The 12,980-nt window shown below is 40.8% G+C and overlaps 1 protein-coding gene across 2 annotated transcripts in view; it reads left to right on the forward strand.

The window, feature by feature from the left end:
* The first annotated feature begins 7,754 nt into the window (after positions 1-7,754).
* Positions 7,755-12,980, forward strand: part of klhl13 (kelch-like family member 13) — a 30,818-nt gene continuing 25,592 nt past the window's right edge. For both annotated transcript variants that reach the window (XM_075487793.1, XM_075487794.1), the window contains exon 1: positions 7,755-8,065. In XM_075487793.1, the coding sequence (XP_075343908.1) occupies positions 7,968-8,065 (98 nt within the window). In that variant the 5' untranslated portion in view covers positions 7,755-7,967. The remainder of the gene's footprint in view (positions 8,066-12,980) is intronic.

Below are 12,980 nucleotides of genomic sequence, written 5' to 3' on the forward strand. Positions count from 1 at the left end.
TTCTTCTGCTCCACTGTTATGATCCCCGGCTATGATTTTGCCACATTACTGTCAACTACTGGACTCATTGAAGAACAGCAAGCAAGATAGGTGTGTTGTGACAAGGGTGGAATTAAAATATTATTATTTAAACATACCCAAAAACAACAACTAAAAGCTCTGCAATAACAGTGTTTGTAAAAGAGACATTTCTATGTGTTTTTAAGAACTGTTATGAGCCACAGAAGTCAGTTACACATGATGAAACCCAAGTATAACATGTTCCAAATAATTGTTGTCAGTAGGCGTAAGGTGCCACTTAATGTTGTTAATAAAAAATCACCATGTGCAACTCTTTAAAGTGATAGTTCGGAGTAGATTCATCCTGGGGTCATTTGAACTGTGACATCCAGCCAAGTAGCCCACCCGAAGTTTTTTCGATCTTGGCTGAACATCAGCTGAGTTACTGAGTTATCCCGAATAGCTTAGTAGCCTACAAGCGATAATGGAACCTGGCACTATCTCCAAAATTACCACACTAAAATCACATGTCATGACACCAAACTTCTACAGTAGTACAAATATGGTCTATACTCACAAAACGATGCATTTTGAAGTTTGTACATAGTCCAGGAGTTTATTATTATCAACACAAGCCTGATAGCTTCTCTGCTGCTAAAGCTGCGTCGACGTCACTTCCTTGATCTGGGAGTTTCAAAGTAAGATGAGGGTTGCTCTACTACTGTAGACAACAAAGTATATGCTATATTCTACATGTTTTTTTATGTTGTAGAGTTGTGCATTTATTTTATCAATTGAGAAATTGAGCAGCCTTGCTGCTCAACTCACTTTTTTTAATCAGTGCGCCTGTTGATCAATAAAGAGCTTGCATCAAACTGGTGACTGGATGGCATGAAAAGGTGAAGTTAGACGAGTTAGCAGTTCAAAGAGGCTCATTTTTAATGAATGGAGACTTCAGAGAGCCCACTCTCATCTGGACAACGCATGGCAGCGCTGAGAAGATCATATTCTTTTATTTATTTCTCCAGTCTAGTTTATAAACAATTTAAGAGTATTCTAGATGGATGTGATTGTCTTGAAATTGCCTACATAGACTGGTAGTTGGGTTTCATGTTGAACACTTTGTTCTTCTGCTGGAAAATGGATGTAGATTTTAGTTCTGGTATACAACAGGACTGGAGGGTAATAGTATTCTGGTACTCTCAGCTTTATATCTTCTCTTTAGCAGTTACTTGGTGAACACATTTCTTGTGACCCTGATGGCGTTGTAATGGTGCGTTTGCATTAATCGTACAAGTTCTACATTTCTTTACAAAAAAAAACTTCATAAAAAAATTCCACACTGTTAACAAAATTGACGGTCATGATTTATGCTAGTGTGACCATATTTTCATTACCGAATTGAATTATTACTATTATTATTATTATTATTATTATTATTATTATGCTTGAAGTTGTAGTAGTGGTTTTCCACCGATTTTTTTCAGGTATTGTTTTCTGCCCCCCCAGATGAGCTAACTGCCCACCCACACATGCCATTCTGGTCACACCTCTGTGAACGCCTCTACAATTCCCATGATTCTTGACTACCAGTCCAAAAAAGAAAGTCACAATTTGTGAGATTGAAGAGTTGCGAGTCACCCAAAATAAAGAATGGTTTGGGAAATCATTAAAGACCATTAATGCCACATCTACCCAGCTATTTATAAAAAAAAAAAAAAGCACTAAGGGAGAGACCATTTTGCTCAAAATGTATAATTATGCAGTTAAGTAACACGTGTTTGGGGTACAAAAAGTACCCTACAATAAACTGGGTCAAAAATGATGAGCATACCCACTTACCACTACATCACTGTAGTCTTCAGCCAACTCTGAAACCCAAAATCATGCTTATGGTTTAGGCTGCTTTTTGTGACAGGCAGTAACACTGAGGTTTCTATGTGGGTGCATTTGTCCAAATATAACTCCGCTATTACAAGGTCACCCAAACTAGGTTGTGGTTGAGGCTGTTAGATACCTCTCTTCATACAGCTGTGATAAAATCTTGTAGATCACATTAAGAGCACCAGGAGGAGCCAGAGGAACAAAGTTATTTATCACAGTTCATAAAAAATCAGCTTTATGGTGAGCGTAAGTCTCCAGGGACTGTCGCTGTAACGTCCTCCTATGAATACACAACTGGGTGTGTGTCCAAAAAAAAAAAAAATTTACACTAATGGGGTCTGACAAGTTTATGGGGCTCAACATATTGGACCATAAATGCTGAGGTTCTAACTAAATGTGTTACTTTTGAGTGAAATTTTCAAGCATTAATAGTTCCCCATTACCTCACTGAGAAATTTCTATTTCAATAATCCATGATTTCCTGCAGAAAATTCGCACTTTTGCATCATCATAGGTTCAGATAAAGAATTTAAAGAGTGACTTTGCTGTAAGTGCGTGTCCGTGAGAAACACGTCTTACCGTGTAAATGGAGGGTTTAGTTATAGGAGTCTATTGCCTCAATGATCCCAATACATGTTAATCACACTTATGTTAGATGGGACAGTTAAGTAAACTGTTTTAAGATGTTACTTTACTCCCTAACCTTAATTTATAATCATATGAAAAGCTAACTTAGTCGCTATCTCTTTTTCTCTCATTGAATTTTATGTACAGTAAGTTTTGTATGATATCATTATTCAACTTTAAAATGACAGATTATAGATTATAAATCTTCAACGTTTTAAAGCAAAATAGTACAGGGTGTCCGGTCGCTATATGCCTCATAGCAAAAGGACTCTTCTTAAAACCCCTTTATTTAGTAACGGAAGTTTTGAGCCAATGATAGAAGATTGCCATACTCTTCCACCAATGGGAAGTTTGGATACTTCCGGTGTCCTAGTAAGCGACAACGTCATTGGATAAAATGTGTGAGGGAAGGCGGCTTCAGGAGAGTAAGTGGATTTGTGGGCTTGGAAGGAAAACAAGGACGCTAGTTAACGTTATCGCGTTTTAAAAGGTATGGAATCTGCTATTAAAAAGTTTACAGAGTACATTTAAGACACCTAATCGGCTGAAATGGCTTTGTAGCACATTAGGCTAAACAAATACAAGGTTGATAAATAGTCACAGGCATCTGTTGGTGGTGGCATATCAACCAGTCAACCAGCCCAACTTATAACTAAACCGACTAACTAATATGTAGACCCCGCTCATTTATGCGGTTGTAAGTTACGCCAATTCATGTTTCAGGTTTTGGTTAAGAGTAACCAACCTGACAGCCACATAGTCGAGCAATGTAACGTTATTTTAAGCTAGCCACTGTGAACGTTAAGGTTAGCTTAGCTTGTTAGCTCGAGGCTGATCCCACTGGAGAATGTCAAGACAATGTGGAGTCAACATGGGCTGAGGAATCAGTTAAGCCCTGGTTTGACAGCGTTGCTTATTATAGCAGCACAGACGTTAGCCTCCCAGACGTTACCCTAAACAATTTGCTGCAATGAACAGCTAGTTTAAAGAAAAACAAATGCAGTAGGACCACTAAATTTTAAAAGAACACCGTTTCTGTCAGTGAGCTCATCGTACAGCACTTTGCGGAGACATACGTTTATCCTGCTTGTTTTGCTTGCCGAATTGTTACCTAAACAGGTGATAACAACATGAACCCAACTGTGATTGTGGGATGGATTTTTTTCCTTTAAACAAACAAACAAAAAAAAAAAATCATTGAAGTTTCGTGATCGTTGTTTTTTCACCATTTACGATTTAACCTGAAATTCGTGTAACTCGACACTTAATCGGTCGAGTTACACACACGCTGTCGCTATTTTTTTGTTTAAATTAGCTTCAAGAGCAACAAGTTAGAGTCATGATGCAGCTAAAAACATTTCGGGAGTGTGTGTTCACTTTTCGTCAACATTTGTGGGAGGTTTTACAGTAAAACTGGGCATGATAAGCATATTTTCACACTACTGAGCCCATTTTTCACATAGTGTAAAGTTGCTTTTAGTGTGACAGTTTTTAAAAACTTAAAACTTTTTACTTAACTAACTTGTAATCGCTTGTACAGAAACAAATATTTTAATGTTTTGAAATGATTGAGAGTCTTAATCTTGGTTGTTGTTTGGAGAAATCTACTTTGTGGAGGCACTGAGACGCCTCAGAAGGTGTTGTGTCCAGACTTTAAACATGAAAATGACCTCTGAAAGCCTCATTAAATCTCCTGGAGATGAGTGAGATTAAATTTTGATTGATCAATAACTGAAGATGGACTGTTGAAACGTTGAAAGCTTTTTTTTTTATTTGTTAAGGTGTGGTTTTGGTGAGGGTATGGAGCACCCTGCACACAGAGGGGAGACGATGCCCATCGGACTGCATGACAGGTAATATTACGTCCCTCATTTCTAAACTCATTGTGAATATATGTACTAGCTAATTTATGTCACGCCCTGAGATGGAAATGATCATACATGCTTTTATTTCACCACATATTTCATTCTATATTCACTTGTTGGAGTGTAAAATCAGTTGTACAGAACGCTGCAGGGAGGCTTCTAACAAAATGTTCAAAGTATTCTCATGTTGCTCTGTTGCTAATTCAACTGCACTGGCTCCCCCGTCCACTACAGAGTGCATTTAAGAGCTTTGGTTTTAACATTTAGAGCTTTACAAAGACGAGCACCAACTTACATCAGAGAATATGTCCCCAGCAGGTCCCTGAGGTCATGTGATCAGGGCTCCCGCTCTCTGGATCTCCCTTCCTCTCGGTCTGAGATCCGTTTAAAAAGCAGCTGAAAACCCATCTTTGTAAACTTGCTTTTGAGTAGCTTTTTGTATTTTTCACGTTTCCTGTATTTCATTGTGAAGCACTTTGTGAGTTTTATCTTGAAAGGTGAAATTTGACTTACTTTTCAGCTCAGAAAGCTTGTAATATATCAGGAATGGTTAACATACTGCTTTGAGAGCTTTTGGGAAATTTCTTTTCACTCTTTAGATAAATGGAACGAGGCAGAATTTCATTTTCTTTTTTTCTTTTTTTTTTTAAATGGCTCGCCATCCCTCCTGTGTTGGACTATAATGCAGCACTTAGCAGGCTTGGCATCAGCCCATGTTAGGACGTCGCTTTCACCTGGAATCACACGTGTTAAACGTGACAATCCCTGATTACGCTGCGAGAGAGAAAAGCAGAGGAGCTGTGCCACACATGGACCAGGGTTGACAGCTAATGCTAAGAGTCTTATTTAAGTGTTTCCCAATGACTTTGAAAGATACAGTGTTTGTGCTTCTGTAATTCACCCGTGGGAGCCTTCCATACTTGAAATGCCGCTGCATGATAATGGATAACTTGTCACCATTTGCTGGTAGTCGCTCCAGTGTTTGAACAGTGTTGCCGCAGCTCTTGACTTATTGCCACAACCCTTGCCACACAAAGACTGAATGGTGTTATTCAACTGGAGCCAATGTTGGTGATATCAGACGGACACTTTTTTCTTATAAGCTGTCGTCCTGTCTCTACCAGTTAGAGTCAAATGGCTCAACTTGATGTACCGCTACATATAAGTGAGGTCAATTAGGCGCTTTGCTCTCAAGTCCTAACAGACTGTTGGCAAACGCAGTAAGTGAACAGAATAAAAACACACTGGTCATCTTAATTTCTGAGTAGTGTACGGTTGCTTTGGGGGAATTTAGCGCATTGCCTTGTGATCGGAAGAGTTTTGTAGATTCACAGCTTAATGTCTTTAGTCACACATGGATAAATATTGTGTAGTCAGTCAAAGCCACATTTACAGAACATTATCCTGAGTTTAAAGTTATGTAGGTGTATGGTGAGGTCTTATTACCGTATAAGCTATCAACATCTGATCCAAGAATAATCTCCAGGCAGGTGTAAACGACTAAAAGAGACAGAAACCACCATGATGTCAGTTATCCTTCTGCTTTCGCATGACTGAGCTGCTTCCTGCGCATGAAGCTCGTTATTCACAGGATAGGTTTGGGGTTATTTAGGTTTATTTTTTGGCAATATTTGAAAAGGATGATTTTAAAAAAGGGGTTTTGCAAGTTTGGGAGGAGAGTCGTTTTGGAGATTTGAGGAGAAATGGTGTAGCTTTGAGTCTTTAGGCAAAGAAATGATGGAGTGCATCCCTGTGGTTTAGCTGCACTTTAAGACTGGAGGGAGAGGTTGTTAAGACAAGATAATTATGTAGATAATGCTGCAGGTGATTTTATATGGAGAAAAGGTTTGAAATGTTTATCAGCTTTCAAAATGTATGAGGAATACCTTTTTTCTTTCCAGATATAGATTAATATCCGTAGCCTACGTATTCAGTGACTCAGTAGCTGAGGCAACTGAGAAGTTCATGTAATATGCTGCTTTGTAGCAGACCTTTACAAAAAAGATGTGATTAGAGAAATGGGGTGCCTGTGCTCCAGAAGAGCTTTCTGTAGCTGCTGAGTGTGTGAGACTGCTTCATGCTCTTTTCTGCCAGCTTCTGTAATGCTTTCCATTGCTTGTCACAGTTGCTTGGCCATCTGTGTGACTTCATACATGGTGACTATGTGGGGGCATTACGATGATGATTCACCTTGTGATGCCTCCCAGGCATCAGCGATGGATGACGGCGTGGTCAGCCGGCCCGACCGTAATGTTCTGCCTCCTCTGCGCCATACCCAGGTGGTATTCCAGAGTATTCCAGAGGGGAAAACACTTTGCACCTGGAGAATCGCCTGCTGTGAAGTGCATGTATGAAAACTACTTGGCAGAAAAAATTCAGACATCCTCATATTTTCATGTAAGAATACAGTGGAAGTGGTTTAGAGGATTTTCCTATTCATGGTCTGGGAGTATTTCTGTGTACATTTTGGCAAACTTGTCCATTTAAGTGAGAAATGACCGTGTCTTTCTCACTTAAAATGTCTGGCTGCTTGGACGGAAGAGCTAGCTTACTGTCGTGCTACACAGGTTCTCTCATGTCTACAAAAGGAACTTTGGAACTCTTTCATGTTCAACAATTGGTTTATTGGTCAACTGCTTCACAAAAGCCCATAACCCACATATCCTCCGTTTGCCTGGGTGGTAAAGTCCTTGTGGTGATTTAAAAGTTCTTTCATTTTTAAAACGGTGCCAGCTACTCTGCTTTTGGGCTCTTCCAAAGCTGCAGAAACTGTCTGGTATCCTTCACACGACTGTCTCATAGGTGTGTGAACAACTTTGATTCTTTACTTTAACATACAAATATATATATGAGACCTTGTATTTGTCTTCCTTAATTGTGCCCAGTCATGTCCAGTCCATGGACAGTGTCTTCCTCACACCCATCAGCCCTCTTGAGCATCGTTTTTTGAATGATGGAAGGCAGAATTACTAAATGATCCGAGCCGAGTATGAAAAAACATTTGTTTACGTCCTCAAAATAGCTGCAGAACTACTTGTTGTGATGCAAAAACTTATACAGAAATGATCCTCCTTTTATCTATTTTTTTAAACACTCTGCATGAGTCATTAAATAAATGCTGTTTTTTTTGTGTGTTGTTAAACTGAACTGTGCCTATTTAATTATAGTATTTGTTTTCACTATAATGTCCCCTGTTTGCACAGCAGTCCCAGAGCTGTAATTCTCTTTTCTCCAACAAGGGGGCACTGTTGCTTAGCTACTGGGGCTATTCACAGATCCTGAAAGAGTGATGGGAAGGCAGGGCTTCTGCCCCCCCCCCCCCCCCCCCCCCCACCGCCTACCACGAGACAACTGTGAATGCAGTAGGGCAAGTAGTTGCGGTGGATGCACTCTATTGGCTTCTCATTGCTGCCCTGACTGTAGCCTGCGCCGTGTGTACCAGAGTATTTCTGTAGCTGCTGGTGTCGCCGCTGCCCTCCCTCCCCCTTTAATGGTGTGGGCAGAGTGGGATGGAAGACTGCATTGGGAACCTTTTCATGGAAATGGTCTTTGCTGTTGGTACTGCTATAGCACCATTCTGGTGACAACAACATGCCGTTGAAATGGAAAAGCGGTTCTCCCGTCAGCTGGAAATTCCCAGTGCCAGTTCTTAAGACATCCAGGTCCTCACCCCTTTCGCCAGCCTACATGTGAGTAACGGCTAAATGGCATTCATGGTATTTGGAGATTGTATTTGTGAGTTGTTGTTTTTTTTTTAGTTTCTCTATTTTTCATACATTTTTTTGTGAATCAGTGTAACTGTATTTTTATTGTACCTTCAGTCAGGCAGAATGGGACTGAGCCTCGTACTGTGTCATGAGAATTTCCTTGTCCAGCATGAATTTTATGGTTCCATGGCAGAATGCCTTTTCTTAGGCAAAAGGGCCGATTTATTTATTTATTTTTTCATTTATTTCTTTGGCTGGCCCGGACATGGCGAGCTCCACATCCCCGACTCTTGCCCCTCTCCCCTGTGGCTGTGTTTATTTGGGAGCTGAGACTCAGCAGCTTGGGAGGAGCCTGCCTTTGTCAGGATGTCTGGCGTGTCCTGGTTTAGAAGCTATTGTCATCCGCTACTGTTCAGGAAGGGGGAAGGGTAGAAAGGGTGTGCTTCACGCAGCTTCTCGCCATCCTCTTTTCACCCCTCTCCTCGGGCTCTCTTTGACTTTTGAACATGTCTTTTTCTTTCGGTGAAGGAGGAAGAAAAACCTCCTCGAGCTAAACTGAGCTTCCAGCCAACAGGAATTTTCACCGGCTAGATTTTTACTGAATGGGATCTCATCCTGTTATGTTATGTTGGGTTTTCTCTCTTTAATTGTACAGAAATGTGGATCACAGTAAGGGAAATTTATGCTCCCGCTGCTGTTTTTGCGAAATGGGAGATATCTACAATATCGTAAAATGCTACGTCAGTACAAACCTTCAGAAACTAGACACGTCTCGACTAAAAGGTCCCCCCCCCCCCGGTGGGTTTAAGATGCACAAAGTTGTCACTCTTGACACTATTCACTCAGTGATTAATAGATTATATATTTTCCTTCTTAACCATCCATCTCAGCTGGAGCAGCTTGGGGTTCAGAGTCTCGTCCAAGGTCGTCTCCGTGGTCGTTGCGTTTGATTCAATGATTGTTAATCACTGCTTTGGGTTCTTGGGTGAAGACGCCACTTCAAAACACAGCAACATAAAGTTAAATTAAACCTCCGGGGATCTCTAATCTTGATAATATGGATCATCTTCCATCTATTAATTTTGACTTGGAGGTGGTTTAATGTGGAGTAGCGTCCATTTCCTTGAAAATGAATAAACAACCTCGCCATGCTGGTGAATTAAAAGACGCTTTATTTACCCAACGCCGTCCAAGAGTTGCTGCCACAGAAATAATGAAGACCTTGTCAGAGCCTGTAAGGATTGTGTATACTCGGCATTCACATTCTTTTTTTATCACTTGACACTGAAGAAATGAATGGGCAGTCTGTAAAAACGCCTTCTATGAAGTCCACTGAAATACATCGAGCGGTTGCGTGTCTTTACAGCAGAGCTCACACACACACTCTGGAGTATACTCAAGCATGGAGACTCCACCTTACTCTGCCCACGGTTACTCAGCTCCACCAGACCACTTACTATTTTAAAGCACAAATATAGTAAGCTGTGTTTTTAAGCAGGCTGATATTGGGCCCCCAATTATAGGGCGGCCTGTGGTCAGGGAGAAGTCACTCTTTATAGGCTCGCTGTCCGTTTGGCTCAAGACATTTTTAACTTGGTTGGTAGGGTAATCTCTGTGTTTTCCCAAGCAGCACGACACAGAGGCGTACATTTTCAGAGCAGGTGACGTGCGCGATAACTTAAGATTTGTTTGCATAAGGTGGTTAGTCTGTTTTGAAACCGCACTAATCTATTATATTAACCCGTGAACTTCCTACACAACAGATGTCTGCACGCAGTGGTTAGTGTCCACTGCCAGCACGGCCCAATGGAGTAACCCATCGGCTTTGTTTTTTATCTATTTATTTTCCAAGATTCCACAGAAACGTTAACTGAAATGTCATTCCTGATAATGCCAAACACTTCATATATGTGCCCGCTGCCTTTGGCTGTCACCTCTCGGAGGCTTTGTGATGAGCCAGTAATCTGAAGGCAGTTTGATTCCTGTCAGGACCCTTTAGTACATGTCGTCTCCCTTTTCTCTCGCCATGAAATTGTCGCTCTTTGTCAACTATTGAATCCACGAAGAATGCAGCCTTCACTATGTACGTTATCTCCTGGTAAAATGGCTTTTTAAAGACAGTTTTACATATTTTATTGAGGAATATTTTGAATTCTAACGAGTGTTAAGAACACAGCGCTATCAGATTTAGTTCCACCGAGAGACTGTGCAGATATATGTGAAAGGGAGGCTTTGGAAGTCTGTTGAACAGATTGTTGTAAGTGAAGTTGCTTCATGTGACTGTAAAATCCTTCCACTGCTGATAAAATCTCCTGCGCTGCTGCTATGTGATGATCTTTGCCGTCTCTGAGGTAAACGGCTCAATAGTTCACGTGTACGCACTTCTTCGGAATGGGGTTCATTACCATCTGAAGTCATTTGTTTAATAACTTGGAGGATGAATCCATTTGAGGGTGATCGCAGCATATTTGATTTGACAACTGACATCGGATAAAAAAAAAACAACTGGGTTTTCTTCTTTTCATGGTTAGAAATACATTAAACGGGAGATTTTCTCAGGGTTCTCACCAGATATGGCACGCCATGTGTTAATTAGCATCAGTCAGGGTCAGGGATGAAATGCCTGCATTGAGATGGAATCTATTAAGCTTTTCATTAGCAGTGAGATTGTTCTCCAAAATGTCTAACTAAAAACAACAGATTATTATATATAATGTCTTGATTAAGAACTGCGTTTGGAGTTATGTTACTGAGCTTATTTGTTGGCTTCTCCGTGGAATAATAACACCCCGCACATAGAAAATGCCATTATGTGTGAATGATTAGTGTGCTTTCTTAAGCCTTACGAGATGAAATTCAATGATTTTCTCAAAGTACTTTAGATGAACCTGCGTGAAACCCACAGAATATTAAATGCTGCCCTCCTGAGGGAAGCATCTACCCCAGCTTTCAAAGGACGACAGTGTTGTTTTTGTAGTTTTGGTGCATACACATCGTCCTATTCCTTTTGTGCGTGCATTCAGTGCAGCTTTTAATGTACCTCGCCCTTTGGAACGGACATTAAGTTCCCGCTGACTTGTGGCCACTTTGCAGAAAAGGCAGCGGCCACCCAGGGATCGTTTTTTTTTTCAAATTTTTTATTATTGAAAGTCCAAGTGGGAGGCGCAGGCCGTCTGGCTGGCAAAGCACCAGGCGAGTTCACTCAGGTGAAACTGTCACATCTGTGCTCAACACACACACACACACACACAAAAGTCAGTATCTATCATTTCTGATGCGTTGCAGAAACCTTGTTACCTCAGATTCGCCATTTAGTTGTGTCAAAGCATGCAAAAACCTTTTAAACCCCCCAAAATAGTAGACTGAATAGTAGCACTGCCAGGCTGTAGGTAAAACAGTTTAGCCCTCTCAGAACATTTGGCCCTTTAGGTTCAAAGACTTCATTGGAAAACAAATCGGGAGCTAGTTCACAGCAGAGGTTCCCAAAATGCCCATCCAAGTAGAAAGCTCTAAGCCTCGACCCCATCAGCGGGTCAGCTCGTAGCTGCCTTAATGTTTGCCAGTTCCCGTCTTTTCACGCTTTGTTGCTCCGGTCTTTCACCAAGGTGTAAAGTTTCCACCAAAGATGACTCCTTTGGTGGCTAAGCTGCACCTGTAATGCATCTGGGATAATTAAATGTGGAAATAAACGATATTATTGCTGACTTCTGCGATTGTGGACGGATCTGCCATCCATCAGGCATCCGTGTAGGGATGGTGACGGATTAAGCTGATTTGTATTCGCAGCCATGCCTCCACTCATTTAAGTTGAAGCAGTATATTGCTGACGCTTCTAATTTCTTTATTGCTCTTACAAAATCTCTGGCCTTTTTGTCCAGAATCTGAGTTCAGCTCTTGAGGACACGTGCCTTGCTTGGGCCTACGTGCACTGAATGATATTACAGAACACAGCTCAACCTGTTTTTTTTTTAGGTATTCTTTAAAAAAATGATGCAAGCTTTCTGGAGAAAGTGCTGTAGTTTTCTTTTTGTCAGCACATCTTGCTGGGTCGTGCTCTTTTATTCGGCTTGACTGAGCATTTGTTACATGTTGACAAGGTGGCAGCTTCACCCACAGATTAACATGGAAAAATGAAGGTCGCTTGGTTTTACCACTTGTGGTTGAAAGTTTCTTTTTGTGCACGGTGACCTTTAAGTGCTTTGATTACCGACTCGTTTCTACACACAGAGACGGCTTATGGTATTTGGACTGAGTGGAACCATCATCTAAAGATTGTAGATAGTTTTCTTCTGGCAAAGTGAACAGCAAATAGCTATCAAAGGACCTAATGATTGATGCATTAAGTCTATTAATTTTCAGTTCTTATTTAATTACAGCCTTCAAATGCAGTGGCGTTTGTGTTCTTAAAATAAGTCCCATCTGATTTCAGATATTAAGAAGGTGTGACACCACATCGTAGAGATTTAATCTTTAGGTTATGGTGAATGGGCGAAGCTTGTTGGGCAGAGTAAAGAAGAAAACTGAGATTATATCCGCAGATTATAGATCATTTTCCTGTTTAAATCTATCCACCACATCCATTATTGCTATTTAGACCGACCTCAATAGGCTTTTGCTAAAGGTAAAGGAACAAAAACTGCACGATTTTCTTAGATGTAAAACTTTCTTGGTCGTTTTCGGTTTCAGATGAGCTCATATAAAATGACACAAGCTTGTAAGATCTACGGCAGCTGATCCAAGCCTGTTCGTATACAACATCCGGCCCGAGCTGTCCTCTTAAAGCTTACAAGACGACATATGCCTTGTTAGAAACCTTTAATGCTGTCCATGTGTCACTGTATCATTTCTACCAGCAGTGATGCTGCTCTGTGGTTACATTTAAAGGCATTTTGAAAAC

This window comes from Odontesthes bonariensis, chromosome 16 (assembly GCF_027942865.1).
Source record: "Odontesthes bonariensis isolate fOdoBon6 chromosome 16, fOdoBon6.hap1, whole genome shotgun sequence".
Lineage (NCBI taxonomy): Eukaryota > Metazoa > Chordata > Actinopteri > Atheriniformes > Atherinopsidae > Odontesthes > Odontesthes bonariensis.